Raw genomic sequence first — 27,934 nt, 5'->3', positions numbered from 1 at the left:
AGTTGCTGTTTTCGGCGTCAACGCGTAGGCTCTTTCTGACGATTGGCCCCCTCGGCTGTCCGTCATCCCTCGGGACAGTGGAGGACGTATCGACGGGCCGGCTACTCGTCCGCGGCTACTTTGTTTTCAAACCGGTGTGGTCACGTGTTCGAGCCAGCCACGTGCATCACATGAAGTTAGTATCTGGCCAAAGGAGCCAGAGCCAAAAAATCACCATTTTTTCGAGAGGATCGTTTTACTCTTTGAAAAGAAGAAGAGCCGCCCGCGCTCTGCTCTGATCAGCCAGCGAACCCAACTCAAGTTCACTACTTGAAAGAAGTGTGTAGAGCGCTGTAGCCCCGAGCAACATTCTGAGTAAATAGCTAATCAAAGCATCTACTCCAAAACTCAGTCTGGTGCAACTAGCAGCACCTCCGCCATCAGAAGACAACCCTAAGAAAGCGGAAGTCAGTCGACGAGGAAACAACAAACTTCTCGAAAATTCCTGTCAATCGAACTCAAAAACAACGAGGAAAACACTAGAAGAGAGTAAAACCAATTTAGAGAGTGGAAAAGAATCTTCCTAGATACATACAGTTTACAGTAAGTTGCTTGGTAAATATTTTCACGGCGACATGAAATGATTTGTTTACTTACGATCGCTGATTGCTTTCTAACATATTATTACTTTTTTTTTCCGGTTAGAAAATTAAACCCAACTTAAATGTATTTGCTCGTGCCGGTAAGACAGGTTAGATACACTTGAGGCTCAGAATATGACCTTGCTCCGAGTATGATTCATTCAACAATGAAAGGAAAATTATTTGGGAAGGGAAAGTTATACAATAATTTTTATGTTTACCTATTCGGTTTTTTCGTTGTTAAAAAATAGTAAGCCTTCAGGTCTGAAGACTTCTATGACCCATCAAAAAATGATCATCTTAGGGGTATTTTTTAGCCGCGATGGCAACGAGCTTTATTTGATCGAGAATGCGAAGGGAGCTCACCGATTTCGTCGGTTGCGCCGTCGCCGCACCCTCCGATGGAATCTTTCATCCTGCCACGATTACAGGCATAGTGCCAGACGAGGCCGATGGCGAACTTATCAGGTATGAAATAATTGATTATTATTCCTCTACCGGCAAATGTCGGTGAATATATGGGATTTTTTTAAGAAATTCGAATTATTAAATATCGCACATTATTCGCCAAATATTGATAAAATAGACAATCTACTGGGGAACATTTTGCTGATGGTGGTGTCTTTACTTTTTTAACGCTGTCAGCAAAATTGTTTTGGTTGAAAAGTTTGTCGAGTAAAATTGGCGACTGTGGATTGAAGTTACTCCGTAGAGGAACGATCCTCCCAGAGAAGCCAAACTCAATAACAGACAATAATTGGCGTCAGAGCTCGATAAGTCTGTGTGTGAGACGGACACTTTCTCTCAGAAGTCCTTATCGTTGTTTTCAGGGTGAGATTCGACGGTACATCGGTCGAGCAGTATTTCAAAAAGACGCAGCTTGTTGGGAAGGTAAGAATTGTAATCACGAATTTAACATAGATTTCCCAGGCTCAGTAAAGGGTCAGAAATGCCACGGTTGTTTAGGCCAAATAATGAGTATCAGCAGACAACTATACTAGTGCCCATCTTTGGTGATGTGGAATTTTCAAGAATGAACACTCGTTTAACTTTCCTCTCTTGGTGATCTCTAGGTCTTTTTTGTCTGGCCACCTGTACTAATGGCGTTCCAAGGTCGGCCAGTGTTTCACCAAGTTTTCTAAGAGACGAGACCTCAAAAATACCCGATTACTCATTTAGAAGTTCGTTCTCCAGACTAATTTAACGAAATTGTGTCTCAACACTTATAAACAAGAAATGAACTTGCGAAATCATGTGACAAACAAGCGCCCACATTGAGAAAAAAATCGAGAGTTCCGCATCGAGAAGGGAGACGACTAACTTTTTTTAGAATTTAACCGACGTCAAGGATGTACGACTTCAACCAGATCAAAATGTTTTTCTGACGGTTGATGAAAAGGAAAGGATTTTCTCAATTAAAGCCTTTCTTATATTCATTAGACTCACGAAGCAAATGTAGATTCTTGATATTACTTCTAAAAACGGATGTAGGGAAAGTTGCGTTACTCTAGTTAAATCCTTTAATGATTATTAATTATTTAATCGCGAATAACAGTGGGCTGAATCTGAAGTTATGCTCGAACTAAGATAGCTAAATGATAAAACATTATCAAACGATATAGCAAAGGAGAAATCTCTAGACAGGAGATAATCGGAATTATCCGCAATACAATTGATACAGGAGCCTACGTTGTCGCCATTGAAGGTCGACAAATCACAGTGGAAAGAGATCAGATCAGGCTGCTGAAAGATACGGTAAGCGATTTCGAAAGTCTAATGATAGACACTGGGGTTCTCATCTATGTCTTCAGCTAGTTTAATAATAAATTGATCCTAAATGTGTTTATGATAGAAAAGGTGCCGTCTAACAGACCTACTATAGCTTCCGATCGCGGCATAGAATTCATCGGACATTTTAAACTGCTGGCGCCCTCTTTATGTAGCAGATTAATACCGAAAGCGCCACCACTCCTCACATTTATAAAAAGCACGGAAATGATAATAGAATATCTAGTTTAACATTACAGAAGTATTAATTGATCTGGTTCCATAAGAGAATTAATAAAAGTTTTAATCTTTCATTATGATGCGCACGACACCGGTCTTTGAGGAAGACTCATGGAAATTGTCTTATGGCATTCCGATCAGGGAGCGTTGGCAGAGCCTTGATAACTCATTCGTAAGAAAATTTCCCCACTCATTTTTTGATAACACTTGTCATTAGAAATATTCCAAGAGTATAACACTTCATTTAGATGGGCATTCGAAATCGAACTCAGTCAGACGCAGCACGCAGACGCCCGTCTAGTTTTGCATCGACAGCATCGTCCGAGCATAGATCAAAGGACGAGTTCGACGTTGCTCGCACACTCGTGAGTCTAAGGTAAAGAGAAGATATTACGAATTTGAGAGTATCTCTGTCGCTTTAGAACCGACATTATTGATTTCGAAGACATGGAGCGGGAGAGAAACTACGAAGTCAATGAGCGGGAGAAAAAGCTAGCCCAGCTCTCGCGCGACCGTAATTCCGTGATTTGTGAGAATCCGTCGAGCTCGCTGTCAGCCTCGAGCTCAAGCTATGAGGCTCCAGCGAATCCTCACATGGATGATAGTGACATTGATAGTGACATCGATGTCGAGCGAATCGACGACGATCCTCTAGCTGAAATTGATAATGCCTGCGACGATATGGAGATCGATCAGGCACACTCTCCGAAGGTAACCATTGCGGATAACTTATCAAAAAAATATAAGATAAACTCGATCCTATGCTCATGTGGTTTTAGCAGCATGTCAGCGGTGGCAGAAGTCCAACTGTAACCGACAGTATGTCCGGAATTTCTGGATTTTCCCGATCGGTGCCAATCGTTCCGAGCCATTCCGGTTGGGGAACTTCTCCACAAATCATCGGTGGAATTAAGGTACACAATAATGGCAAATATACCTGAATAATTTTATTATTAAGTGTCTCCGGATCACAGGCACACCTTCCGGCACCCCGATCTCCAGTAATTCTCCAAAAGGAAACTTATCCGTAAGTTGAATTTCTTCAGTAGATCCATTGTAGATTTTTCAGAACTCACAATTTAAAACAATTTTAGGCTCATTCTGTACCGATTCCAGTTGGGACACCCGTCTTTACCGCGTCTGGTTTACTCATTGGGTCGCCAAATACAGTACCATCAATTTCGATCGACTCACAAGCAAGGGTAAAAATCATCTGTCTGTGTCTGTATCGTTAACATGTTTTCAGTTCATCCAGCAACAAGTAAATCAGTATCACCTCTCTCCAAACCAGTTCGCCTTTTCGACGGGTCCCGCCTCCCCGACAAGCTCTGCTCAGACATCTATGTCGTTGCCTAGCCGCGGTGCCGAGACGATTGCTCCTCCGCCGCAATTCCGAAGCACTGGCGTCGCGCAGAGGATCGGCGATAGAGGCGTTACAAAGCGTCCGGGTGATGGAAAAAAATGTCGCAAAATATACGGTGTGGAGAACAGACACAAATGGTGCTCCCAGTGTCGCTGGAAAAAAGCCTGTCAAGCCTTTACTGACTAAGTTTATTCGGTTGATTTGGATATAGCTTTTCTACTTATCATATCATTTTTGACGGCAAAAGGAGTTGCAATGATAATGTCGGAGAAGCTATGCCTGATCATTGTACAGTTTTTCTACCATGACTTTAATGCTGAATGTTGTAGGATCCTCTTAACTGATAACAACAGCATTGCTCACTTCCACTTATGAGCAAGACAGCGCCTCTAGAGCAGAAAACTCCTTGCACCAAACAGCTATCTAAGTTTTACCCTTTGTATAAAGTCCCTGCCAAAAGTGTTTTTCAACATTCATGCACTTTATGGATCTATTTATTAAGACACAACAGAGTTCAATGCCCCCTTTTTGGAGGCAAACGCCTTCGGATATTCATATTATCTATAAATTTATCTTCGCTGTTTCTCCCTTCTCCTCAGCATATCCGTTCCGTTCTGTTCATAATCGCTTCTCCACCACAACCTGCCAACACAGTGAGTCCTGTAAACGATAACATAAAACAACAAAGACAACATAATACTGTATCTAACCTCATCTGAAATTACAATTTCCGTTTCTCTTATGTGATCGTCCAATCTCCAAAAGTTCATCAAACCCGATTCTAGTTCTAAGGCCGCCAGATCCCTACGCCCATGCTATTTCTACTTCTTCGAGTTCCCTTCCACTTTTCTATTTCATGTTCATCTCTTCACAAACATCGTTTCCTTCTTTCAGAATAAGCCTTTCTTCCCAAATAATATTTATTTTTCTTTTTTTTTGACGGTTACCAATACTAATAAAAAGCAAAGAAAAATATCTTTTAATTTATTAATTCAATTGTCAGCCATATTATATGGCCAATAAATTTGCTATAAGTATCAACTAAAGTGGTAGAATAATCGCGGCAATAATGTTTACAGAATACCGGTATTCAAATTCGATACCCTTTAATTAAATCGCATCAGCAAGATGTTTGCTAGATTTTTGAATAAATTACCCGGCTTTTCAGTAACACCTAATATAACGTACCCCACCCCCTAGCTCGCTCACATTTTGTGAACATTTTCCCCTTGCTCGCTTAGTTAAATTTTATCAAAGTCCCCTTGCTCGCTCTCATTCTTGTTTCAGCGCGCTCCATTAGTCGCCATCCTTCTTTTTACCTCGCGCGCCCTTGTTCGCTCCTCCTCACCTATTTATCCCTTGTTCGCCGCGAGACCGCCAAAGCCTAGCTCGGCTTGGGTCGCTCTTATAGCTCTTACTGTACTTTCGACTCAAGCTTTTCAAAGGGAACTATATTTTTCATTTTCATGAATATTTTTTTAAACGCCGCGGAAATCTCCCCGACTTATCTATTTTATTTCACTCTAGCGTTCTATGTACTGTGGATTGAGCGGGTAGTGTACCCCTGCAGTTTTCAAAAATTAGAGTGGATTTCTGGAATTTCTTTGAACAGTATTTGTCCCTTATACAAAATGACGACGTGAGAATTTCATTTCTTGTTTCAAAAACAAATAATCTCACCTGACTCGAAAGATATGAATTTTAACCTTACCCCGCCAGGGTACACCTCCTAAGACACAGAGGTCGAAAATGTAATAAATATATTTCTGTATCAATATGTGATTTTATGTCATATTTGTATGATATAAATTATATCAATTGATAACCCCTTTGAAGGGCCGATGCACCTCCTGAGGTGTTTTTGGCGGGTAAGGATAAAATGACGATTTGGCGGGGTAAGGTTAAAGGTGAAAAATAGGGATACACTAACCGCTCAATCCACTGAAACCTAGGCATGAGATTTTTAATAAAAACAGTCTCAAAGTTTCAATCCAAGTATTTCGAGTACTTATGTTTACTCGAAATGGAGTGTCCAAATTTTCTTCTTATGAAGAAGATATGAAAATTTGACAAAATGGACGTAAGAGAGCATAAAAAAATAAAAGATAAGTTTGCTTGGAAAAAATCATGAAAATCAAAGTTAAAATGCCTTTTAAAAATGAAAACAAAAATGAGCTACGCGTTATAAAGCGTTCTCGCGGGGCTTCAAGAGCGAACAACGGATAAATGACGGAGAGAGGCGGGCGAGCAAAGGTGCGCCGTCGAAACCAAGGAGAGCGAACAAGGGGGCGTAGAATGCAAAAGAAGGAAAGCGACCAACGGTACATGGTAACAAAAAGCGAGCGACCAAGGGGGATCTTGTTGGAGTTTAACTTAGCGAGTAAGGGAAAAATGTTCACAAAATGCGAGCGAGCTAGGGGGTGGGGTACGTTATACAAAGACACTTTTTTCGTACTTCCTATGATCAAAGACGCAGAAATCAAAGAAGAGTTCTTCGTCATCAGTATCATTCCTTGGATCTCGGGCGGAGTCACCTCAGGCAAGCGAATTCGAAAAAACAGAACCTAGATTAAAATCGGAGAGCGTTTTCAGACGTGTCATTTCACCGAGTAGAGATAGCACAAATTTGAATTTTCTCACTTCCACGACTCCAAATTTTTACGGATATGAACTCTACTCCAGTTCAACCTTCACCTGGAACCGTGCTTCAACAACCTCAAGTGACTCCACTAGTCATGCAGATTAACACTGGGAAGCAAATCCACAATCACATTCATGGTGAGCGATTTCTTCCGGAATACTAGTAGATATTATAATATTTAGGCAAGCGAGAGTGGGACAAGGGTGTTCTCGGCACTGGTCCTTGCTGGACTTGCGGCAATCGACCAACAGATTTCTGTATTGCCTGTTGTTGCCCGTCCCTGGGTATCGCTGATATCCTCACACGAATAGGTTTGCAGAAGAACTTAATTAGTTTTTAACAGTCCTAACTAAGGATACACGCCTTTCTCAGCTTTTGCGGCGGGGGCAGTTTCTTGTGGCTGCTGCGCAATGCCAAACTGCTGCAATCAGTGTATGGTCTACCTCGTTCGCAACGAGTTCCGCACAACCTACGGGTACAAAGGACACTGGTGCAAGGACTTCTGCGCTGCTTTCTGCTGCATGAACCTTGTCATTGCGCAAATGGCCTTCCAGCTGGATAAAATGGCCGAACGGGAACGTCTCATCAAGTACGGACACGAAAACGGCGGTCCTAGTGGCTACTAGTCCATTTCTTCTGTTTTAAAAGTTCACTCACAATTAGTCGCGACCGTCTCTAATAAATCATCAAGCTCGAATTTGAAATTTATTGTCAATTTGAAATCAAGGAGAAATAGGAAAAGATAACTAGTGCAGTGAAGAATTTTCATGTCGAAATAAGATGTGAAAGAAAGGAGCTAACAATAGAGTTCTGTTGCTTATGGAGAAGACTTCTAGTTGTTCATATTTCGATGTTGTTTGGCAGCATCCTGGGCTAAACAGGATATAAATAGAATTGAAAATTGGTCGATTACCAAGTTGATTTACTTTTTGATTTCCAAATTCACGGTTCCGTCGCACGTAAACATATTCAACACAGCAAAGTTTTCTTTCCTCTTCTTTGATTTGTTTGAAAAGGCCGTGATGTTCTCGAGGGTTGTATATACCGGTCAAACCAGAGTCGATAAAATAACACACTTCCCCCTGCGCTTTAAAAATATGCAGTTAGTGCTTCATTTTGAAGCTTAGTTGTATTAAAAAATGGCTCGGAATTCCTACTTCACGTGCGCCGCAAAAAGTGCACTTTATTCTGAAGCACATTGAAGTGTTCTATTTTACAAACTCTGGGTCAAAGCGTTGACGCACCATTCAGAGTCGCTTCGAACTTGGACACCCCCTTCTTTTCCAAACTTTTTGACAGAATGCCTGAAGGAAGAAGAATCGTACGTCAGAGGCCTCTTTTCCCTTTTCATTCGCTTCGAACCAATAGCTCCTCGGAACGCGCTAAAAGGGAAAGAATCTCTTCATCCCTCTACAATTATACCGCGGTTGGCATTTCTGACTGACTAAAGCACATTTCATTAGCACATTTCGCAGCGCTAAAACATAGGGCGTTTGTGCTAACTAGGCCCTTGTAACCTATCTAGAAAAATAAAATTAGTCAGTCAGAAATGCCAACCGCGGTATGATATGATTCATATCTTAAAATCTGTGGGACTCGACAGACTGTACTTATTCGATCACCACTTTATTATGTAACTTCCGTGCATTCACCATTTCCATATTTGTACTTAACAATAAAGTCCCAGCTCAAAGTAACTAGAGTGTTATTTATTGTACGCAGTTCGCTGATCCCACAAATCTTTATGCTCAGAAGCCTCAGAAGTTCTCAATCAGAACTCCTCAAACGACGACGAAGAACTCGGGAAGATTTTTATCAAAGATCTTTGTATGATTTAATCACCAAAGAAGAAAATTCTGCGATTTTTTATTTCATTTAAACTCAGCCAAAAATAATATAAACCGTTTTCACAAAAGAGTTATATTTTTTTTTGATTGTAAATGATTTGAAAAACTAAAAGAAACAATATTCTTAATATCTCATATTCATCATATGATTTTGTATCGAACGTTTTCGTTTATTGGATAAACTTCATCAGGATATTTTATGTTGAGAGAGCAGTGTGAAATTGCTAACTGTTAGCTAACTGTAAGCTAACTGTTAGCAATTTCACACTGCTCTCTCAACATAAAATATCCTGATGAAGTTTATCCAATAAACGAAAACGTTCGATACAAAATCATATGATCTATTAACGAAGTCAACCCGAAAAGATATATCTCATATTCAATAAATATATTTTTTCGAGACTTTACGCATAGTCAGAATATTAAATCGGAGAAGCGAGGTTAGTTTGGTTCTACGATGACGCAGCAGTGCCTGGAGCGTGACGTCAGCTTTCGTTGCCTTTTCAAGAGGGATCCGAAATACTGACCGCGTTTATTTTAACCACCATACTGTATTCCCGATAACATTAATATATATTTTTAAATTTAAAATTTTAGAGAAAAAATGGAGAATTCCCTTGGGCTAACTGAGCATCATAAGTATCAAATTCTCGAGCTCCTCCGTTACTCGAGATACAAGCGGAAAGAGAAGGTTATCGGAATCGAGCTCGCTTTTCAAGATTTTGTGGATACACGAGTGATGGAAGAAGACACTTTCACCCAGGACGAGGTGAGTTTTTGGGATTTATTTGCTTCTAGAATATTTTATTGTCTAGGTGCGAGACCTGGTCAACGAACTGCAGCGAAGCATCGTCGACGAAGTAGAATCAGAGTTAATCAACTCATGCGATGTCTCCGCACTCCTGCTGCGCCAGGTCATGCAGCAAGCCGACAAATGGAAACTCAAACTCTCCTGCGATGTAAAACAGGTCGAAAACCTGGAGCTACTGAGTCTCATCCGCGAGTTCGAGCAAAACGAGAGTGGAACAAAAACGTACGTCTTTCGTCCTCGCTTCCAACCATAATACTCTCTTTCAGCTCTCCATCGAAGTTGACCCCAATCCAGGGCGACGGGCCCATCGAGCTGCTGCAAAAGAGATCGACAGAATGAGCCTCGAGAATCAAAATCTCAAAGAGAAAAACGCAAATTTAGAAGAGCGTCTCTCTTCCACTATTTCCGAGAAGACGAAAGGTACGACCACCGGATCCCAATTAATTTTTACCTTTTTGCAGCGCAGAGCTCGCTGAATTCGGTGAAAAACGCAGATAGCGGTGACTTGGAGAAAATGAAAAACGAGCTGTTGGTCGTAAAGAATGGTTAGTGCACCCAGACAATTCAAAATACAAAATAATCAAATCAAACAATTCAGATTTACTCGCCAAAGAAAAAGAACTCGACGCGAAATTTAGAGAAACATCAGTCTACAAAAACATGAAAGTCTTGCTGGACAAGAAGAACGTCCAGATCAAGGAGCTCCGCGCGAAAGTGCCCGACAACGAAGACGATTACCTCAAAGAGTGAAGTTCAGTGAACTCTCGCAATATTCATTTCTTCAGATTATCAACTCTAGTTTCTTACTGTCTAGCTGTTATATTTTTATACAATTAATGTCACTTTCGTAGCTATTTGATTGAATCCTTTTTCTTTTTTAGATACGACCTTGACGTTGAAATAGAAGAGAAATCGAGAAAAATGCTGAGAACTGGTATTGCCGTCCTTGGCTCCTTGGCAATGACGACCGCGGTCGTTACTAATGCGTGGATGCAGAAGAAGCAATTTTATCCAACAGTTGTCCACCTTACCCGCAGCAATCAGTCCATGCTCATTCTTTACATACAAGCATTCGTTCTTGTTTTTCTTTTCGCCAAACTCGTCGGAAAGGTGAATCAATGCATCAAATGATCGAACTTACGTTTGATTCAGGTGTTTTTCGGAACTCTAAGACCTGCCGAAGCGGAGAACTTGATGGAACGCACATGGTACGCGATCATTGATACGTGCCTTGCATTCACAATGTTCCGTGACGACCTTTCTCCTGGTTTCGTCGCTGCTTTCACGATTTTCTTCTTGCTAAAAGGTCTCCACTGGCTCTGCGAGGTAAAGAATTAACTTCTTCTCTCTCTTATATAATAAATCAAGGATCGAGTAGACTACATGGAGCGATCTCCAGTGATAACATGGCTCTTTAAAATAAGAATCACATCTCTTCTTGCTATTCTCTCTCTCGCTGACAGGTAATTCGTCTTCGAATAAAAACCGTTCCGAGCTTATTTCTAGCTTTGGAGTTTGGTATGCTTATGAACGAACCATGACAAAAGGTGCTACCGTCCAACTCGTTTTCGGCTTTGAATACGCCATCCTTCTTACCATCGCTTTCTCTGCCTTTTTCAAATTCATTCTTCATTCGATCGACTTACGCAGCGAGGATCCCTGGGAAAATAAGTCAATGTAAGTCAACTATAATATCTAAGAACACATTATTTGTCCTTTGCCAGGTACATGCTATATTTGGACTTGATTGTCAGTTTCTCCCGCCTTCTTTTGTACGCGACTTTCATCTGTATCATGTTCAAGGTAAGCGGGTAGAGCTTGACAAAATTGACAAACTTTGAATGAAGATCCACACACTCCCAATCTTCGCCCTTCGACCTATGTATCTGGCGATTCGCACTTTCCGAAAAGCACTGTCAGACATTGTTCTTTCACGCCGTGCAATCAATCAACTTCATCTCTATGCGAATGCTACAGAGGAAGAGCTGGCAAATGATAGCACATGTATTATTTGCCGAGAAGAAATGGTGGCTGGCACAAGGTAGCGTGCCCATATAAATAATCGCCGGTAAAAGGTCTTTAAGTTCGAAGAAACTTCCCTGTGGTCACATATTTCACGCAGCTTGTCTTCGTTCATGGTTTCAGCGTCAGCAAACTTGCCCTACTTGTCGACTTGACGTGTTGAGGGCTAGAACGCCTGCCGCGAGAGAAGCTCGTGAGCCCGACCAATTAGCTAGACAACGAGGTAACAATCGAACTACATTCGTATTTTCAAGAAAGTGCTTCTAGCTGCCTTAGAAGAGCTGCAGAATAACCTCCTAGGAAATGCTCAAAACGCTGCTGAAGGGAGACGTGGTGCTGCTCAACAAAACGAAAGAGCGCCCAGAGCGAGCCAAAATGAAGAAAACGCTAGTCAGAGAAACACTTCAAGTACAAGAAGGAATCCTGTGGCACCGCTCATCTTCGGAGACGCGGCTCTCGGATATTTAAATAATAGCAACGATGTACTTCAAGTTCAAAATCTAATCAATAATCTGGAGCGTCATCCGCGACCTCCACCACCGCCATTCCCTCCAACAAACTTCGAAAAATTAACCGAAGACGAACTTCGTCTAATGGAATCGGTCGAACGGGCCGGCGTGGAAGCTCGAGTAAAGCATCTCAGGTAAGAGAAAGTCATTTTTTCTTTTATCAATTCAAAATTTCAGGGAAATCCGACTCCTGCTCGACGCCGCCGTTTTCAAAATGGATCAGTATTTCGACGGGCCAGCAAACCCTGCCACAAATATCCCATCTTCTCAATCCAAAGAGAGTGAGAGGGTTGAGACTATCCCTAGTGCTACGAAGGATGGAACTGATTCATCTGAGGAAGAAGAACCCCAACTAGAGGGAGACGTGGAAAATAGCGAAGAGGACGAGCCAGAAAATGCAAACGAACTACGAAGACGGCGGCTAGAAGCGCTTTAGGGTCTCGACTTGGACTAGATTTAATTTTGGAAAAGTTAACAAATCGCCTGTTACTTCAAAAAGGCCTTACTACAAAAGTATCCGACTGACTCCTATCAGTTATCGTTGTGCAATCAAGTCAGTAGAAGCTGGAATACATTTTTCAATAAAAAATCGCAAAAATATTCTTGTTTTCCACGTTGAAAAGCATCAATCTTCGAATTAAAGAGCATCGTAGACTTTAGAATGAATGGGACTTTGTACAAATATACAAACTTTGCAAGAGGTTGGCAACGACGATTTTTTATCATTGAAAATGGTTTACTGGAGTACTTTTTGAGGCAGGTCACTTTTCGAATTGATTATCTTTGCGAGACAATTCGATTGATGAGCTTGTTCAGGGATCCCGAAGGGGACAGATCTAACCGTCGGGGAGTGCTGCCTTTGGTAGATGCAGTGGTGACGCCGGACGAAGACGGCCATGGGTTTACTATCACAGCTTCAAATGGCTATATTTTCAAGCTGAAAGCGGCTGACGCTCGTTCGCGGCAGATTTGGATAGATCAGTTACGATCTGCGGCTAAAGGAATTCAAAAACCGCTTCCACCAGAGTATGTCTCACAAGTGACGAATCATCAGATCACCGATAATTATGCCACCAAAAATGTGGAACATCTTCAGGCTGCAAAAGAAAGTCTCGCTGCGGCGAGAAAATATTTGTCCGAAATCGAAGATCAGGTTCACAACCTTTCCAGTTATCAGATCGGTAAATCCTTGATTTAGTGCGACAGATTGCCGATGAACGAGACCTATTTGAAGCTCAAATCTTATGGGAGGTCGGCTATCCAGTCACTAGAGCGTGCCACGGACATTGCCGAACGAAACATTTTCTTCGGGAGAAACGAATTGCGGAAAATGCCCAATCCAACTGAACTGGAAAGAGAAAAGAGGAAGAGTGAACTGTCAGACGACAGTGACGTCGAGGAAGAGAGTCGTTCGCCCTGGGTGCCGAAAAAAATCGAGTTCGAAGAGCCGCTCGTGGAGTACAGTGATGATCAAAGAGACAATATGGTCTCGATAATGCAGACGATTCCTTTAGGGGAAAACTTACTTTCTGGATCCTGGCCTAGCTGGTCGATATCAAAGTAAACTAGTTTTGAATTCTTCCTTTTGCAAAGATTCAGAAACTCTGGAGCATTGTACATCGGCTACCTTTGTCGCCATTGTCCAGACACGACGGACCCGTCAGATCTCGCGAAATGGCTTTTGTCTTTAAAATGCCCTAGTATGTAACAAATTTAACTACATGTTCAATCATTCACTTTAAGGTTCTGTTTTTCGAAATCGAATCCCTTCAAAGTCACCGCAGTATTACGAGTGTAAATTTGGCGAAAAGCATCTTCAAATCGAAGCCTTCCCTGGACCTGTTTTTAAAGTATCGATTGCCAATGGACTGCTGATCAAATTCACTCTATCTTTCAAGTCAAATTTTCAAGGACCCGGCAGACCGTTTTTTATCCAGCCATTGATGACAGGTAGCTGAGGAAGATACATGGTTCATTGCTTAAATCTGCTGTTTAGATTTAAATATTGGTATACAGTTCTGGAACGTCACCGAAATGCCCAGTGTTAGAATTCACCACCCTCTCAGTACACCTTCTCTATCGTGGAGCGGAAAATGGGAAATGCAAAATCGAGAGCTCAAACAAACCATCACCCTTTCGTATCTCAGCGAGCAGAGGATAGAAGGATCAGTCCTTGACAAAGAATCTTCTTCCGAAATTCAAATCTCCGGCACCATAGATGAACCTCTCATTGGCGGAACATCTTACAAGGAATGGTCAGTCTCGATAGACAACTACTTCAGTCTATAGTCTTTATAGACTTGAAGCTTTAAAGTGAAAAGATAGTAGAATTTCGGAACATCTGACTGAACTCTTAAAGCCCATAGAACCGGATTTTTTTCTTCAACTCCAATGAAAACACTTGCCCTTATGAACAAACGATTCTTCATTCATTCATTCAAATGCAATATTCCATTATTCTTCTATCGTTTTTAATCATCAAAAATAATTTTCTAGTATGCGAGAGCTCCTTACCTAGAAGTAGTTACGTAACATGTGATCATCTCGACGCAACGTTGCCAAGTCTGGGGGCAATTCGTTTTGGATTGATGAAGATTTTTGAAAAAGAGTTCATTTCAACCGATAAATACTGAAGTAAAGATGCAACAAGCAAAACAAAGCGTAAAGAGCATGTTCGTGCCTGCGGCGCGTTCTTTGACAGATTACGATTTGAAGGTGAGCGAGTCAACAATTTCATGAGATGATGAATATTTTAGGCATTTTCGATGTTTTTAAATCGCAACGAATCCTTGTTTTGTTTGACAGGGGCCGGGATCTCAACAGAATCTGGTATTCCCGATTACCGAAGCAAGGGCGTAGGATTGTACGACCGAGAAAATCACAAACCAATCACTCACCAAGAGTTTGTTCGCTCGGCGAAAAATCGGCAGCGCTATTGGTATTACCGAGCTTAAAGCTTGATTAAAAACGTTCGATTTATATTGAGTTTTGATAATTAAGGGCAAGAAATTACGTTGGCTACAAGTACTTTTCCATTCGGCAGCCAAATGCGAATCACGATGCTATCGACAAACTCATCAAGCGCGGAAAGATTAAAAATCTTGTTACGCAAAACGTCGACGGGCTGCATCTCAAAGCTGGCAGCCACGATCTGGTGGAACTTCACGGAAACAATCACCGAGTAGTTTGCCTTGATTGTCATCGTATCATTGCCAGGGCCAAGCTTCAAACATTACTTGACGTGGCAAACGTCAATTGGGAAACCCCCGTTACAGAGGTGAGTCGCAACGGATGATTTGATTAAGACTTATTATAGGAAACTGTCATGGCACCAGATGCGGACTCTGTTTTAACTCCAGACCAGATACAAGGCTTCCAAGTTTGCGATTGTCCATATTGCGGCGGTGTTCTGAAACCTGATGTCACTTTCTTTGGTGATAATGTTAACTACAATCTTGTTCAAAGTTGCTATCAAAGCGGTAAATAGTACTAAAAAGGCAGTTGGTTATCTTTGTTTGTAGTTCGAAACAACGATGCCTGCCTTGTAGTCGGTTCGTCTCTCTTTGTTTGGTCAGGCTTTCGCTTCATCAGAGAAGCTATCAGTCATGGGAAGGATGTTTTCGTTATCAACATCGGCGACACCAGAGCCGATGCATTTGCCAAAAAGAACAATTTGTCGAGTACGCAATACTCAAAGTGCGAAGTGCAAGCGTCTTTCCTGCTCAATCATTTTGTTGATTCTGATATTCCCGATCATTTATGAATAAACTAAAAATGAATTCGATTTTTCTGATTGAAATTAAGTGCTGTTGCAACACAGATGATAGCTAAACTTGACCATTAATAGATTGTCGAAGGTCATAAAAAATGGGAGATCACAAATGCATGAATGAGTACTATCCTCCGGACTATGATCCGGAGAAGTTGCCGCGACTAAAGACGCTCAAAAACTGGTCGGGCCAGGGCGGTCAAGGTCGCGACCGTATTATGGAAATCCGTACTATGTTGCCTTGGAACATTCGATGCAACACTTGCGGTCATTACATGTACCGTGGAACGAAATTCAACTCAAGAGTCGAAGCGGCCACCGACTATCCGAAGTACTTGGAGTACATAACGATTAGAAGATTCTACATTCGTTGCCTTAACTGTGTCAGCAACATTACATTCATCACAGATCCAGAAGCTATTGTTTGTTTACCTTTCACTTTCGGTTTCCCAACAATAATTCTAGGACTATGCAATGGAAGCGGGTGCAACACGACTTTTCGAAACCAGACGTTTGAATGCGACCTTGGAAAAAGAAGAAAAGGAGAAACGCGAAAAAGATGCTAAAGAAAATCCGATGGCAGCTTTAGAGAAAAGAACCCAAGGTTTTATTTTTTAGTCATTCTTGACACTAAGGATGTCTTTTTAAGATTCCCAGAAAGAGATGCTTCTAATGGAGAAACTCTCTGAGCTGACAGAAGAGAGGAAAGCTAAGCTAAAGATATCCGACGACCTGTTGCTAATGAACGTTCTTGAAGGTGCAGAAGAAAAAGCCAAACAAGACGATCTTATATTGACAAAGCTTGCGCGAGAAGTCATGCGTAAGGAGCAAGAGTTAGATGAGGATGAGCCAGAGACCGAGACTTTCAAGAAGTAACGCAACTACCTAAATTTTAATAAAAACGATCGATTTAGGGTGCTTGAAGAACGAAAAAGAAAAACAGAAATGGCTCCTCCAGTAGTACCTGGAAAGAAAAAGAAAACTGTCGATACGAAAAAAGCGCTCTCGAAAGGATTTGGTGGAATAAAAGTCAAGGGAAAATCTATAACACAGGTAAAATTTTTGGATATCCTTATAATGCATATTGGTTTTTATTTAATTTTATTTGATGAGTGATTGAATATTCAGACAACGAAAGATACGTCTGAACTTCCATCAAAGTCAACACCCTCAACATCGCCAGAAAATGAACCCTCTTCTTCTTCGTCCAATCCTTTTGGTATTGACTACGGTTCCGACAGTGACTCCGATTAATATCTGTCTGCATAATTTCTGTCCGTCTTTCCAGATAAATACCTGTTATTCGTTTCAACAAATTCTATAAATTATTTTTTTAAGAATGCCTCCCAAGAAGAAAGCGGGAGTCTCGAAGACCGACATCAAACCGGAACCGATCCTAGATGAGAAGCCACCTGCTGATTCTTCAGGCTATGCACTGACAGGGAATATTGAAGTTGACTTACCGGAGTATTTGAGAGCGCTTGGCGTAACTCATCCACCAGTTGTTTACTCTTTCAAAACAAATCTTGCGGAAAATGAAGAAATCGAGTCCCACCAGGAAGCCCCTATGGTAAGATTGATGCTTGTTCAATCCAGTAGATTAGACTTTAAATCAGTTCAACGGACAATATATCATAGTTAAGCACCTGCCACGAGTAAACGTTCTCTTTAAAGAAGAGCCAGAAGGAAAAACAACGGTGCAAAACATAACTTCTGTTCATTTCCGAAACTTTCATATCCGAGATATTGAGGCCAAGGTTATAAGTCAATGTCTGACAAAGCTTGACAAACTCGAATCTGTATATTTTTTCCGAAGTCGACTGTGTGGTGATATCTTCAATCTCATAGCACTACCATCCTCTGTCAAAACTGTGCAGATCTACGGTAACCCAAATCCTGGAGATCTCTGGTTAGCTGCACTTAGGAAAGGTTTTTTATGATTGTGTATGAATTTTTTCTATCGGCATTACTTTAATGCATGTCCAATTCTATATGTAGCTTTCTTCCTTGATTTCATGCAATAATGATAATTGATGGCAACTTTGGTCTGAAAAAAAGAAGGTTAACGATCATTCAAAAAGTAAAAAACGAATGACAGAAAAGGCATACCACATCTTGGATTCCAGGGAAATTCTTTAAGAAGTGCTGACCTTATTCCCATGGCAAATGAACTACGTCTCAACACATCACTGATAACTCTCAAGCTGAATAACAATCCTCAGATGGGCGATGAAATTTTTCATTACATCTTCCGCTCATTGATTCAAAACAAGAAACTTGTTTCTATTTCGGCGAGCAACTGTGGCCTAACAGACACTTGTATCGAGCACATCCGCGTAGCCTTTGCAAAAATGGTCGAAATGATTCCGTCAGAAATATATGAATGGCGGAAAAAACGGATGGCACTTGTTTTCACTTCTGATTCTCAGCTTCGTCTGGTCCCTAACAAGAGAAAAGACGATAAAGCGAAATCTACGCCGCCTCCTAGAAAAACTCGAGGAAATAAAGATGCCCCGGACAAAAAGCGGAAGAGTCAAACCTGGGTAATAATCAAAACTTGATCAAAGTAATAAGTCCATTAAAGGCGACATCTAGCTCCACAGACACATCCAAGCCTCCACCAAAAGCCGCTCCTAAAACGGTGACAATTCCAGATGATACAGGTATCAAGCGTGAGGACAAAATTATGCTCCAACCTGGCAATAGACACCTTTGTCACTTGAACTTGAGCGCTAACCACGTAAGCTTCTTATTCTGCGTTCTTTACATTATTTCGGCTTTTAAAGCTCACCGTTTTCGGTATTCTGCGTCTTGCTGAAATCCTGGAAGAACAACTTGAACGAACAACAGATGCCATAGCTCTTCGACAAGTCAATCTCGCGCTTAACCAGAAGAGCTGGAAATTTTTTGAAGATACAGAAGCTTTTCAAGGCAATTCTAAATCTCTTATAAATCAACATCAAAATTGAATTCAGCTACGCAACAGTTCATCGAAATTGTGAGAAAACTCGAAAAGACCAAATGGGCAGAGTGTCTTCAGAATCATGGGCTGACGATTCCTCCACTAACGCCCGCTGCGCCGATTACTCCCGCGCCTACCCAATCTAAAAAATGAAAATTCAACGTTCCAGTATTTCCTTTCAGTGCTAAACTATTCTTTTCTTTTATACTATAAATAAATATATTTTTATACATACTCGCTACTAGGCGCCTTCTATTAAGAGTACTGATCCAGTTGAGATCGTCATGCTGACAAGGAGAAAGCGTCGCAAATGACGATACTTCGTTTCCTCGCGCTCAGCATCTGTTTTCTTAGCCTCGTGTTGCCGGACACAATTCGCACATTAGACCCTATCGCTATCGTTGATATAACCGTCAAGCCATGTTCAAGTTGCTTGCCTCAAACGTCCACTGCTATCGCACTTAGTGTGTACAGCGCAGAAGACATCAAGAGATCAGTGTTGGAATGGCGCCGCAAAAGGTATAAATAAATCTTGCTAATCGAATGCGTTATGATATTCAGAAGCAAGCGACAACTTCAAACTTCTGCAAATGATGAAAGTTCGGATTTCGAAACGAAAGTAATTGAAGACCAATGGTTGGTGATTTTCGATGGGTACTATTCCCAAGAGCATCGGCACAGTGTGATCGCTACTGCTTTATCCGGTGAACATGTTGAAATCGTCCCCCGTGATAACCCGGCAGCTATTTTTGAATCTGACTTTGACGTTCTACTTTGGCCTCATGACGAACGTCGTAGATTTATTGATCTTTTGGAGGACCACGAGGACATAAAAGAGGTCAAACAGCAAAAACAGATTCTTAGAAAGCTTCAATATGTCAAAACTCAAGAACACGTTTCCAACTGCGAGAACTGTAAGAAAGCGCATTTACCTTCTGAGGCCCGTGTTCACCGGCCAGGACAGAGGAAAGCACAGTCAGTGTCATCGAGTGACTATTGGTTTGGAAGTGAAAAGTTACGGTCACGTAAACTCATGCGTTCGGTTGTGAAACCTGTGACTGATGAACTTCAAGCAGACATTTTGTGGGATATGGGATTTACCGGGCAAGGCATTAAAGTTGCTATATTCGACACTGGCCTACCAAAAAACCATCCACACTTTCGAAATGTAAAAGACCGAACAAACTGGACTAATGAGAAGAGTCTCGACGACGGACTCGGCCATGGCACGTTTGTTGCAGGTGTCATTGCATCTAGTGCGGAATGCATGGGATTCGCTCCAGACGCTGACGTTCACATTTATCGCGTTTTCACTAATCAACAAGTTTCTTATACCAGCTGGTTTCTTGACGCTTTCAACTATGCGATTCTAAACAAAATCAACGTTCTCAACCTTTCCATCGGAGGGCCCGACTTTATGGATACGCCTTTCGTCGATAAAGTTTGGGAGATGTCGGCAAATGGTATAATAATGGTTTCTGCTATTGGAAACGATGGACCTCTTTACGGGACGCTAAATAATCCAGCGGACCAGATGGATGTTATTGGTGTTGGTGGAACTGACTTTGCTCACAATATAGCGAAATTCTCATCGCGCGGGATGACAACTTGGGAGCTCCCAGGTGGCTATGGGCGACTGAAGCCTGACATTGTTACGTATGGATCGTCTGTCAGGGGATCCGGAATTTACTCCGGGTGTCGAACTCTCTCCGGGACATCCGTTGCAAGCCCAGTTGTTGCTGGTGTGGTTACCCTTCTCTTCTCGACTGTTCCAGAAGAAAAGAGGAACTCCATCAATCCTGCGAGTATGAAACAAGCGCTGATGCATGGAGCAAAGCGGATTGATGGAACAAACATGTTTGAGCAAGGGGCAGGACGCGTGGACTTAATTCAGTCATGGAAAATTCTTAAATCCTACAAACCCCAAGGTAAATCAATCTCCCCGATCATCATGCGATTCTTACGAATGATATTTAGCCACTCTCTCGCCCCCATACATTGATTTCATGGACTGTCCTTACATGTGGCCTTACTGTTCGCAGCCCCTCTTCTTCACTGGAATGCCGACAATAGCTAACGTAACGATACTGAATGCGATCTCTGTGTCCTCGAAAATTGTAGGGACTCCAATTTGGCGTCCATACGACCAAGAAACAGGAAATTTCGTAGATATATCCGTTACGCATTCGTCTATCATTTGGCCTTGGACTGGTTTTATCGCTGTTACTATTACGATAAATGAAAAAGGCGCTGAATTCGAGGGGATCATCAACGGCCATATAGAATTCACTATTCAATCAGAAAGCACGGGTAGTGAAACCGATGAAGAAACAAATGAAGACGAAAATTATTTATCCGAAATGAAGCTTCCTCTTAGGATTTCTGTTATACCCAGTCCAAAACGTTGGCAAAGAATTTTGTGGGATCAATACCACAATCTTCGTTATCCACCTGGCTATTTTCCCCGCGACAACCTGAAGATGAAAAATGATCCTCTCGATTGGAACGGGGATCATATTCACACTAATTTTCGCGACTTATACGAAAGACTACGGGCGGCTGGTTACTTTGTCGATGTTCTAGGAGAGCCATTCAGCTGCTTTGATGCTTCGAATTATGGGACGTTGATGATAATCGACAGCGAGGAAGAGTTTTTCACTGAGGAACTTGAAAAGATCGCCGAGGATGTTGAAGAGGGACTCAATTTGATCGTCTTTGGAGACTGGTTTAATAGTGAAGTAATGAAGAAGGTGCGCTTCTTTGATGAAAACACGAGACAATGGTGGATTCCGGACACTGGGTTTTCTATTTATAAGTTTTTAAGCATTAATTCGGTTTAGAGGTGCTAACATCCCTGCCCTGAACGACCTCCTTGAGCATTTCGACATCGCTTTCGGAAGCATCGTTAGCGATGGAGAATTTTCTTTCTCAGAGAGAGAAATGCTCTTCGCATCGGGCGCTAGTTTTATCCAGTTTCCAGATGAAGGAAAAGTTCTAGTCAGAAACTTGCGCGACCAAGGAGCCGATATCACTCGCGATGAAAATAATGAGAATTTCAAGGTTGGATTTTAACTCGTCACTCCGAAAAATGCTTCTTAGCCTCGAGAGAATGCTGTTGCTATATTCGGAATACACGAGTATAACCTTGGAAAAGTCGCTGTTTACGGCGACTCGAATTGTATCGACGGAGCTCACATGCAGAAAGAGTGTTACTGGCTAGTTGAAGAAATGCTGCAGTATTTCCGAACGGATACGCTCGCTGAGGAAATGTCGAATGACTTAGTAGAGTGGAGCGCTGTTAAGGATCAATTTGGAAGCATTTCAGCGCCGGAGCGCTTTGTCGGCAACCAGCTTCACAGGTATTATCTCGAATCGTAGACGTCGATTAATTGTGATTTCAGATTTAGTAAGGTCTTGGTTCCAGGACTGAGTATGAAAAAGAAACCCGTCCCAGAATGCAAAAAACACGTGTATTTGACTCCCCAGTATTTGAACGAATCGATAGAATCGATTTCGAAATCAGCGTTATCCTGGAAAAATCGTAAGCTGCGTTTCATTTACATGTTAATAAAGATATTATTTCAAGGTCCGCTATTATCGATTGACTGGGACGAAGAAAATTCAGATGTTCAAAGCTACAAACCACTGCCTTCAAACCATCGCGAGACGGTAATTATTTCTCAGGCGACGTTTTTATGAATTAATTAAGCTTTCTCTTTGGACTGTGTTTCTTGTATTCGCCGCGTGCGGTGCCGCTCTAGCCTTTCTCGTTGCTCAGATGCGCTTTAAGAAGAACGATCGTGAGAAACCGCTCAAATTTCCCAAGAGCAGAACTCGAAAGAATCTCAGTACTTGAGTCTCCATCGAGCACAGCCATCGCCCAGTCACCTATCCGTGTGACGGACCGTGCCGTTACTTTTATCCCTCTATCGTTCTTGACGGCTTCACCCTTTTGCTACCTACTTGCATACCTTTTAAGTTAAAAACAATGTTCCTATTTCATCATATTCAAAGATATTTCTGTCGTCTCAATTTGATTTCCACTGACCTCCGTGTTCTTAACTTTCGTTACAATTCTTTCTGTATTCATAATTCTTATTTAAAACTCTCCTTATTCACCCGACCTTCTGCATCTTCAATTTTAGCATGGAAATGATTCGTTTATTCTGTTTTGCAACCATCGTATCGTCGCAAGAGGAAGACAGTGATGACAAAGGCTCTTGTCTTCTTTCGCACATTCACAAGCCGATTCCATCGCCTGAACCGAACCTCAACGGTGAGTGTCGACAATGGAGGAGCAACTCATGCTGCATGGCAAACGGTAATTTACAGGTTATTTACGCATCACGAACATGACTGTAGGATACAAGCAATATTCGTTCAAGACGTCAAAGACAGACTACAAAACAGACCATTGTGGGCAGCTGAGTGATCAGTGTTTGATCATGATGCAGCGTCAGTGGTGTTTATATCAATGTGACCCGTACCTGGAAAAGGTAATTTCGGGAAATGTTTTTGTAGCAACTCTTTTGTTTTAGTGGGTAATAAACTACACGCAGCCGGAGACAAGCGATTACTACCCCGACCCGGCGCTCAATATCGTCAATGCGAAGGATTCCGATGACGACTCCGCTTTTGATAGTATCTTCAACGTCTCGGACTACGAACTGCTCCAGGAATTCAGAGACTCGCAGCGGACCAAAAGCCATCGTCTTTGGAAGGTGCCACTATGCAGAAACGACTGTGATGCCTGGTGGAATGCTTGCAAGGCTGAACTCACCTGCACTGATGACTGGTACGGAGGCTTCAGCTGGGAACAGAATGTAGACGGCAAGTGGAGGAATTTGTGCAAGAACTCGACTGATACTTGTAAACGTATCGATAGTTGGTTTTCATCGTCTACTGCTTTTTGCGAGGTGACTCATATTCACTAATAGCAGCTTCAAAAGACCGCATTTTAGGGCATTTTCAAAAATGATTATGAAGTAGTCGGATCAAAAGATCTTTGCATTTCATTTCTTGAGCCCTCGCACAATTATAACGCCTCTCACGGAGAAAATTCAAGAAATTGTAAGTCCTAGTTTGGCAAAACACTTCAGATCATCTAAAAATTTAGCCGAAGAAGTCGAGATTACACTTGCTGTATTGTTAGGAGTAATTGGTATCTGTGCTATCGTTTTTATTGGCGTTCTTCTGTGGAAAAAGCGTCTTTCCTTCATTCTTACACGCTCGGAGATCACGACAAATCTTTTGGATGAAAATGACTCACCCGAGCGCGAAGTCTTTACGTAAATTTGCTCCTTTCCTTCACTCCCCCGTTTTTCCGAACAAACAAATGTCTTCAATTCTTTCGTACCTATTTTCCAGCTTTCTTCAAATCTATTCAACTGCTCTTTATGGCTTCCATATTATTCAAAGTGTTCAAATTTCATCTCTATGTTTTCATGTTTGTATTTTTTCACGAGTGACTTGATGGCCCCTTCCTCAATTTGAAAATTATGCTTACTCGTTCGAAACGAACGCGCGATAACTTGTTATGAATCTGTTATCAATCGTAGTTTTCATACGTTTTCCGTCTATCGGTGATGACAACGAAATAAGGTCATTAATATATCTTGTTTACGCAAAACCATTGAATTCAGTTTGAGATGGTACTAATAAATGGATAAAGGGCGAATTCGAGAAATTAAACGCGAGGCGGATCGTATTCTGTTCTCAGATGGTGGTAAGCAGTGGCCAATTTTTCGAGTTAGGGACAAGCTCTGGGAAGATTTCTGGCTGTTCTTTGATCGTTACATAAGCGCGACAGCCAAGCTGCCTCCACCTTCGAACTCAAAAAGTGGACGCCTTAATCTCCCCGAGTATCATCCGCGTCACAAGAACCCTATAATATACGATAACGAAGTGCAAGAAGTTTTTGACGCAAATGGAAAAGCACGAAAAGATCGTGTTGATGTTGTCCGCAACGCACTAGAAGTGTTTCTTCAATTCAATCAAAATCAGTCCTTCTCAAAGTTGCAGCAGCTACGCAAGCGACAGAAAGAGCTTCCCATGAAGACTTACGAAGAAGAAATCTGTGAAGCGGTGGCGCAATCGAGAGTGACTATCGTTGCTGGCGACACTGGTTGCGGAAAGAGTACTCAGGTACCGCAGTACCTACTCAATCACGGCTTCCGGAAGATAGCGGTGACCCAGCCAAGACGAATCGCCTCGATAGCGCTTGCTAAACGGGTTGGTTATGAAACGCTCAATATGTATGGCAGCCACGTTGGATACAAAGTTAGATTTGATGGAACGTCCACGAAGGCAACGCGCATTATCTTCTTAACAGAGGGCCTTCTCTTGCGCCAGATGCAAATGGATACTTTGCTCAAGGAATATGATGTCATCGTGCTCGACGAGGTGCACGAGCGGCATTTGCAATCCGACTTGTTACTCGGTCTTCTTGCTGAAGTGATAATGAAACGGGATGATTTGCGGCTGGTTCTGATGTCGGCTACGATCAATATTGAGCTCTTCAGCAAATACTTTGAAGGTAAGTTGTTAATTTTATTTCGCCGACTAAACTAAAGGATGTCCTATTATCCAGGTCCCTGGTCGACTGTTTCCGATCACTCTTCAATTCCGGCCGCCGGGTAACGAGAATCAGTTTTCGAAGGAGAACTCGACCAACAAACGAATTAATCCAATGCCTATCCTGCGTACTCTTCAACTCATAGATTCAAAATATAAATCATCAGATCGAGGCGATTTACTTGTTTTTCTTTCCGGAATGTCAGAAATCCAAACTGTCTTAGAACCACTCCAAAACTATGCAGAGGAGTCTAAAAAGTGGATCATTTTGGCACTTCATTCCTCGTTATCTGTAGCAGAGCAGGACAAAGTTTTCGATTTGCCACCTGAGGGTTGCCGTAAATGTATTCTCTCGACAAATATCGCAGAAACTTCCGTCACCATTGACGGCATTCGCTTCGTCATCGATACTGGTAAAATGAAGGAAATGAGCTTTGAAGCTGAGACTAGAATGCGCAAACTCAGAGAGTACTGGGTCTCGAAGGCGAGCGCGGAGCAGCGAAAAGGTCGAGCTGGTAGAACTGGCCCCGGAGTTTGCTTCCGCCTCTATTCAGAAGACGACTTCGACTCTCTTAGTGACTATTCTTCGCCAGAAATACAGAGAGTACCACTCGACCAGCTGATTCTACAAATGAAGCAGATGAAGATCGGAGATCCACGAACGTTCAATTTTATTGAAAAACCCCGGAAGAGAATTTAGAAATTTCATTCAAAATGCTAAAAGGACATCTTGCACTTGATAGCGAAGAAAAACTCACCGCTCTTGGGGAATGCTTAGCTCAGCTTCCAGTAGACGTAGTAATTGGCAAGATGTTGATCATGGGAACGTTGTTTGACTTGATTGAACCTATTCTCACGATAGCCGCTTGTCTTAGCGTTCAAAATCCCCTGACGCGACACGCTTTTGGCAATGAAGACGCTGTAGCGCGTCTCAAAGAGCTCGAGTCTGATATCGGTGACCCAATGCAATTACTTTACATTTTTGACAGCTGGATAGAAATTAAGAACGACAAAAAATACTCGACGAAAAAGTGGTGTCAAAGACGAGGAATCGAAGAGCAACGCTTATACGAAATAGCCAATTTACGAAAGCAATTCAAGCAGATTCTGAGCGGACACGCTCTTCTTAATAATGAAACTGCACGTATAGCGGAGTTGGACGCCATGGACTCGAAAGAGAGAAAACTGCGCCATGGACAAATGAAGATGTTAAAAGCTCTGAAGCGATCAGCGAACGAGGAGCAGAAGAAGCAAAAAAGGCTAAAATACAATGATGGAACACGGCTTGAAATGGCGCTCCCGGATGAGGACGAACTTGAGGCCGAAGAAGCGGCTAAAATTGACATTACGGACTTGGAGTTCCGAATGAAACACGACGTTTCGAGAATAAATGACCACTCTGCTGCCCACCTAACACAAAAAGACCTGCAAATGCTACAAATTCTCATCTGCGCTGGACTCTACCCTCAAGTTGCCATTCAGGACAAAAACAACACTTATTCTGCTGAACAAGAGCAATTATTTCACACCAGAGTAAGTTCGTTCAGTCAGTCATATTGTTCATTCTTTGCATCATGCAACTGATAACATAAAAATAGGATAAAAATTTCCTAACTCTCCATCCCACTGGTTACTTCGCTAACAATCCGAAGTCGCTCGAGCCTAATGGCAAAGAGGAACCTGATCCTCTCCAGCCAGAGAAAAAACGTCTGGTTTCTCATCGCCACCAACTTCTCGCTTTTCACAGCTTACTGGAAACATCTAAGCTCGGGTGCAAACACTTTTAGAGCGAAATCAACAACTGCGCTAAACAATGAGTTTTGCACTCCGCGTAAGCCTTACCTTATGATGCCCATCAGAGTTCCGGCATTACACTCGGTGCTACTGTACTCTTCCGAGTTAGACACGTCCGGTAGTTGCCAGACAATCGTCGCAGATCGATGGCTCGAGTTCCGCATTCATCAGGTTGGCGCTAGGTTCATGTCGCGCCCCCAAGCTAAAATCGTTGTTTTAAGGAAGGTGCAGGATGGGATATCATTGAGGACACTATTTCCATCAGAAAAGAGATAGAATCCGTCCTAATCGCCAGACTCGTCGAAAGAGATGTTTCAGAAAAGGTAATCTAAGTTTTTAATAAAAAAAAAGGTTGCATAGAATTAAAGAATACCATTTTGACACTAAAACTAGCTATTATTTATATTTTAACCTTGAAAGTATGTTTTAGGGAGCACTGGAGAAAAAAATGCTATCCTTCGTTAATAAACGTGTGCGATACTCTGTGAGAAAGCTCGGACCGGCGGAGCGGACAGAACTACATGTAGGCCCAGGAGAAAATAATACGATGGGCGACGAGTTCGGCGTGGACCTGTCGGATGCTCAGCCGCACCCAGAGAAAGGAGGAATCATGTTGTCGTCGTACCTGACTTTTAACTCGCTCTCGCTTTCTGAAGATGGCCAAGATGACATTTACATCTCCTCTCTTCGAACGTTCTGGACTTGCGACATTTGTGAACTCCATCTGCCTCTTACCTTTCAGGAGCGGACTTTGCATAGAAAGGTACTTACTTTTTCGATGATTGCTTTCTCTAGTTTTGAATTTAGGAGTGCGAAGAGAAGCAACGTGAGCAAGAACAAGCTCAAGTTGCGGCGATGGAAGAGAAATTGAAGGCAGGAGAGGAAGAACACAAAAAGGGCTCGTCCCAGTTTCATTGCGATAACTGTTCACAAATTTTCTACTTTACTCCTATCCAGATTTTGAAGCACAGAAAGACTTGTGTCGAGCAGTGAAAGACCAATACGGCCTAATTTGT

At 42.1% G+C, this 27,934-nt stretch overlaps 11 protein-coding genes across 14 annotated transcripts; all 11 read left to right on the top strand.

The window, feature by feature from the left end:
* The first annotated feature begins 185 nt into the window (after window positions 1-185).
* Window positions 186-5,489, top strand: LOC145710365 (uncharacterized). 3 transcript variants are annotated; one of them, XM_081788103.1, is made up of 11 exons: window positions 186-582; window positions 938-1,088; window positions 1,451-1,511; window positions 1,951-2,021; window positions 2,267-2,375; window positions 2,876-3,003; window positions 3,050-3,338; window positions 3,407-3,541; window positions 3,586-3,654; window positions 3,722-3,829; window positions 3,874-5,458. In XM_081788103.1, exons 2-11 carry the CDS (start codon window positions 970-972, stop codon window positions 4,174-4,176), a joined length of 1,392 nt encoding a protein of 463 aa, XP_081644229.1. In that variant the 5' UTR covers window positions 186-582; window positions 938-969; the 3' UTR covers window positions 4,177-5,458. The 3 variants fall into 3 exon arrangements, with proteins under 3 accessions (XP_081644229.1, XP_081644231.1, XP_081644232.1); XM_081788105.1 differs by having other exon boundaries at window positions 187-582; window positions 3,410-3,541; window positions 3,874-5,456; XM_081788106.1 differs by lacking the exons at window positions 186-582; window positions 938-1,088; window positions 1,451-1,511; window positions 1,951-2,021; window positions 2,267-2,375 and adding an exon at window positions 2,524-2,799 and having other exon boundaries at window positions 3,874-5,489.
* Window positions 5,490-6,567: 1,078 nt separating this feature from the next.
* On the top strand, window positions 6,568-7,335 carry LOC145710379 (uncharacterized). The gene is made up of 3 exons (XM_081788121.1): window positions 6,568-6,768; window positions 6,814-6,942; window positions 6,986-7,335. Exons 1-3 carry the CDS (start codon window positions 6,657-6,659, stop codon window positions 7,255-7,257), a joined length of 513 nt encoding a protein of 170 aa, XP_081644247.1. The 5' UTR covers window positions 6,568-6,656; the 3' UTR covers window positions 7,258-7,335.
* Window positions 7,336-9,051: 1,716 nt separating this feature from the next.
* LOC145710376 (leucine zipper transcription factor-like protein 1) lies at window positions 9,052-10,143 on the top strand. Its single transcript, XM_081788117.1, is given in 6 exon segments — window positions 9,052-9,247; window positions 9,294-9,511; window positions 9,556-9,608; window positions 9,611-9,709; window positions 9,751-9,834; window positions 9,888-10,143. Coding segments are annotated over 6 exon segments (771 nt in total). The 5' UTR covers window positions 9,052-9,082; the 3' UTR covers window positions 10,040-10,143.
* Window positions 10,144-10,165: 22 nt separating this feature from the next.
* LOC145710361 (E3 ubiquitin-protein ligase synoviolin-like) lies at window positions 10,166-12,420 on the top strand. Its single transcript, XM_081788099.1, has 9 exons — window positions 10,166-10,399; window positions 10,442-10,615; window positions 10,658-10,752; window positions 10,796-10,966; window positions 11,014-11,092; window positions 11,137-11,330; window positions 11,374-11,534; window positions 11,579-11,954; window positions 11,998-12,420. The coding sequence occupies exons 1-9, from the start codon at window positions 10,211-10,213 to the stop codon at window positions 12,254-12,256; spliced, it is 1,698 nt and encodes a 565-aa protein (XP_081644225.1). The 5' UTR covers window positions 10,166-10,210; the 3' UTR covers window positions 12,257-12,420.
* A 23-nt stretch (window positions 12,421-12,443) lies between these two features.
* Window positions 12,444-14,283, top strand: LOC145710364 (uncharacterized). The gene is made up of 7 exons (XM_081788102.1): window positions 12,444-12,576; window positions 12,637-12,973; window positions 13,019-13,380; window positions 13,420-13,520; window positions 13,564-13,770; window positions 13,817-14,062; window positions 14,172-14,283. Exons 1-7 carry the CDS (start codon window positions 12,482-12,484, stop codon window positions 14,213-14,215), a joined length of 1,392 nt encoding a protein of 463 aa, XP_081644228.1. The 5' UTR covers window positions 12,444-12,481; the 3' UTR covers window positions 14,216-14,283.
* Window positions 14,284-14,310: 27 nt separating this feature from the next.
* On the top strand, window positions 14,311-15,604 carry LOC145710371 (NAD-dependent protein deacylase sir-2.2-like). Its single transcript, XM_081788112.1, has 5 exons — window positions 14,311-14,535; window positions 14,577-14,758; window positions 14,821-15,097; window positions 15,137-15,299; window positions 15,342-15,604. Exons 1-5 carry the CDS (start codon window positions 14,461-14,463, stop codon window positions 15,581-15,583), a joined length of 939 nt encoding a protein of 312 aa, XP_081644238.1. The 5' UTR covers window positions 14,311-14,460; the 3' UTR covers window positions 15,584-15,604.
* A 63-nt stretch (window positions 15,605-15,667) lies between these two features.
* On the top strand, window positions 15,668-16,899 carry LOC145708632 (uncharacterized). Its single transcript, XM_081786326.1, has 5 exons — window positions 15,668-16,011; window positions 16,055-16,193; window positions 16,239-16,461; window positions 16,504-16,642; window positions 16,718-16,899. Exons 1-5 carry the CDS (start codon window positions 15,688-15,690, stop codon window positions 16,841-16,843), a joined length of 951 nt encoding a protein of 316 aa, XP_081642452.1. The 5' UTR covers window positions 15,668-15,687; the 3' UTR covers window positions 16,844-16,899.
* A 29-nt stretch (window positions 16,900-16,928) lies between these two features.
* Window positions 16,929-18,736, top strand: LOC145708630 (uncharacterized). Its single transcript, XM_081786325.1, has 6 exons — window positions 16,929-17,159; window positions 17,233-17,518; window positions 17,693-18,132; window positions 18,174-18,329; window positions 18,376-18,520; window positions 18,565-18,736. The coding sequence occupies exons 1-6, from the start codon at window positions 16,929-16,931 to the stop codon at window positions 18,702-18,704; spliced, it is 1,398 nt and encodes a 465-aa protein (XP_081642451.1). The 3' UTR covers window positions 18,705-18,736.
* Window positions 18,737-18,815: 79 nt separating this feature from the next.
* On the top strand, window positions 18,816-22,669 carry LOC145707417 (membrane-bound transcription factor site-1 protease-like). 2 transcript variants are annotated; one of them, XM_081784942.1, is made up of 8 exons: window positions 18,816-19,070; window positions 19,116-20,479; window positions 20,529-21,351; window positions 21,392-21,611; window positions 21,651-21,910; window positions 21,953-22,092; window positions 22,138-22,220; window positions 22,261-22,669. In XM_081784942.1, the coding sequence occupies exons 1-8, from the start codon at window positions 18,862-18,864 to the stop codon at window positions 22,405-22,407; spliced, it is 3,246 nt and encodes a 1,081-aa protein (XP_081641068.1). In that variant the 5' UTR covers window positions 18,816-18,861; the 3' UTR covers window positions 22,408-22,669. The 2 variants fall into 2 exon arrangements, with proteins under 2 accessions (XP_081641068.1, XP_081641067.1); XM_081784941.1 differs by having other exon boundaries at window positions 19,113-20,479.
* A 31-nt stretch (window positions 22,670-22,700) lies between these two features.
* Window positions 22,701-24,164, top strand: LOC145710370 (folate receptor gamma-like). The gene is made up of 5 exons (XM_081788111.1): window positions 22,701-22,872; window positions 22,914-23,047; window positions 23,090-23,467; window positions 23,513-23,621; window positions 23,668-24,164. Exons 1-5 carry the CDS (start codon window positions 22,704-22,706, stop codon window positions 23,841-23,843), a joined length of 966 nt encoding a protein of 321 aa, XP_081644237.1. The 5' UTR covers window positions 22,701-22,703; the 3' UTR covers window positions 23,844-24,164.
* A 48-nt stretch (window positions 24,165-24,212) lies between these two features.
* Window positions 24,213-27,931, top strand: LOC145710385 (putative ATP-dependent RNA helicase DHX34). Its single transcript, XM_081788127.1, is given in 8 exon segments — window positions 24,213-25,086; window positions 25,124-25,801; window positions 25,804-26,657; window positions 26,723-26,886; window positions 26,957-27,089; window positions 27,140-27,241; window positions 27,349-27,681; window positions 27,726-27,931. Coding segments are annotated over 8 exon segments (3,324 nt in total). The 3' UTR covers window positions 27,912-27,931.
* Window positions 27,932-27,934: the final 3 nt, after the last annotated feature.

This window comes from Oikopleura dioica, chromosome XSR (assembly GCF_907165135.1).
Source record: "Oikopleura dioica chromosome XSR, OKI2018_I68_1.0, whole genome shotgun sequence".
Lineage (NCBI taxonomy): Eukaryota > Metazoa > Chordata > Appendicularia > Copelata > Oikopleuridae > Oikopleura > Oikopleura dioica.
The sequence above is the reverse complement of the archived record's forward strand: the minus strand, read 5'-3'. Positions and strand labels throughout refer to the sequence as shown.

What these genes read in the sequence shown, in the direction of transcription:
- LOC145710365 (XM_081788103.1), top strand. Translation starts at nt 970, where the DNA reads ATGCGAAGGGAGCTCACCGATTTCGTCGGTTGCGCCGTCGCCGCACCC. An exon ending in GCCGATGGCGAACTTATCAG is followed by an intron (nt 1,089 to 1,450) that starts GTATGAAATAAT and finishes CGTTGTTTTCAG; the next exon opens with GGTGAGATTCGACGGTACAT. An exon ending in CTGACGGTTGATGAAAAGGA is followed by an intron (nt 2,022 to 2,266) that starts AAGGATTTTCTC and finishes CTCTAGACAGGA; the next exon opens with GATAATCGGAATTATCCGCA.
- LOC145710379 (XM_081788121.1), top strand. Translation starts at nt 6,657, where the DNA reads ATGAACTCTACTCCAGTTCAACCTTCACCTGGAACCGTGCTTCAACAA. An exon ending in AATCCACAATCACATTCATG is followed by an intron (nt 6,769 to 6,813) that starts GTGAGCGATTTC and finishes TATAATATTTAG; the next exon opens with GCAAGCGAGAGTGGGACAAG. An exon ending in TGATATCCTCACACGAATAG is followed by an intron (nt 6,943 to 6,985) that starts GTTTGCAGAAGA and finishes GTCCTAACTAAG; the next exon opens with GATACACGCCTTTCTCAGCT.
- LOC145710361 (XM_081788099.1), top strand. Translation starts at nt 10,211, where the DNA reads ATGCTGAGAACTGGTATTGCCGTCCTTGGCTCCTTGGCAATGACGACC. An exon ending in GTCTCCACTGGCTCTGCGAG is followed by an intron (nt 10,616 to 10,657) that starts GTAAAGAATTAA and finishes TAATAAATCAAG; the next exon opens with GATCGAGTAGACTACATGGA. An exon ending in GAAATGGTGGCTGGCACAAG is followed by an intron (nt 11,331 to 11,373) that starts GTAGCGTGCCCA and finishes AAGGTCTTTAAG; the next exon opens with TTCGAAGAAACTTCCCTGTG.
- LOC145710364 (XM_081788102.1), top strand. Translation starts at nt 12,482, where the DNA reads ATGAATGGGACTTTGTACAAATATACAAACTTTGCAAGAGGTTGGCAA. An exon ending in TTTGTCTTTAAAATGCCCTA is followed by an intron (nt 13,521 to 13,563) that starts GTATGTAACAAA and finishes ATTCACTTTAAG; the next exon opens with GTTCTGTTTTTCGAAATCGA. An exon ending in TATCCAGCCATTGATGACAG is followed by an intron (nt 13,771 to 13,816) that starts GTAGCTGAGGAA and finishes TCTGCTGTTTAG; the next exon opens with ATTTAAATATTGGTATACAG.
- LOC145710371 (XM_081788112.1), top strand. Translation starts at nt 14,461, where the DNA reads ATGCAACAAGCAAAACAAAGCGTAAAGAGCATGTTCGTGCCTGCGGCG. An exon ending in GGGAAACCCCCGTTACAGAG is followed by an intron (nt 15,098 to 15,136) that starts GTGAGTCGCAAC and finishes GACTTATTATAG; the next exon opens with GAAACTGTCATGGCACCAGA. An exon ending in TCAAAGTTGCTATCAAAGCG is followed by an intron (nt 15,300 to 15,341) that starts GTAAATAGTACT and finishes CTTTGTTTGTAG; the next exon opens with TTCGAAACAACGATGCCTGC.
- LOC145708632 (XM_081786326.1), top strand. Translation starts at nt 15,688, where the DNA reads ATGGGAGATCACAAATGCATGAATGAGTACTATCCTCCGGACTATGAT. An exon ending in TCACAGATCCAGAAGCTATT is followed by an intron (nt 16,012 to 16,054) that starts GTTTGTTTACCT and finishes CAATAATTCTAG; the next exon opens with GACTATGCAATGGAAGCGGG. An exon ending in TTTAGAGAAAAGAACCCAAG is followed by an intron (nt 16,194 to 16,238) that starts GTTTTATTTTTT and finishes TGTCTTTTTAAG; the next exon opens with ATTCCCAGAAAGAGATGCTT.
- LOC145708630 (XM_081786325.1), top strand. Translation starts at nt 16,929, where the DNA reads ATGCCTCCCAAGAAGAAAGCGGGAGTCTCGAAGACCGACATCAAACCG. An exon ending in CCCACCAGGAAGCCCCTATG is followed by an intron (nt 17,160 to 17,232) that starts GTAAGATTGATG and finishes ATCATAGTTAAG; the next exon opens with CACCTGCCACGAGTAAACGT. An exon ending in TGAACTTGAGCGCTAACCAC is followed by an intron (nt 18,330 to 18,375) that starts GTAAGCTTCTTA and finishes CGGCTTTTAAAG; the next exon opens with CTCACCGTTTTCGGTATTCT.
- LOC145707417 (XM_081784941.1), top strand. Translation starts at nt 18,862, where the DNA reads ATGACGATACTTCGTTTCCTCGCGCTCAGCATCTGTTTTCTTAGCCTC. An exon ending in GTCGGCAACCAGCTTCACAG is followed by an intron (nt 21,911 to 21,952) that starts GTATTATCTCGA and finishes TTGTGATTTCAG; the next exon opens with ATTTAGTAAGGTCTTGGTTC. An exon ending in CTTCAAACCATCGCGAGACG is followed by an intron (nt 22,221 to 22,260) that starts GTAATTATTTCT and finishes GAATTAATTAAG; the next exon opens with CTTTCTCTTTGGACTGTGTT.
- LOC145710370 (XM_081788111.1), top strand. Translation starts at nt 22,704, where the DNA reads ATGATTCGTTTATTCTGTTTTGCAACCATCGTATCGTCGCAAGAGGAA. An exon ending in CGTCTACTGCTTTTTGCGAG is followed by an intron (nt 23,468 to 23,512) that starts GTGACTCATATT and finishes ACCGCATTTTAG; the next exon opens with GGCATTTTCAAAAATGATTA. An exon ending in CGGAGAAAATTCAAGAAATT is followed by an intron (nt 23,622 to 23,667) that starts GTAAGTCCTAGT and finishes CTAAAAATTTAG; the next exon opens with CCGAAGAAGTCGAGATTACA.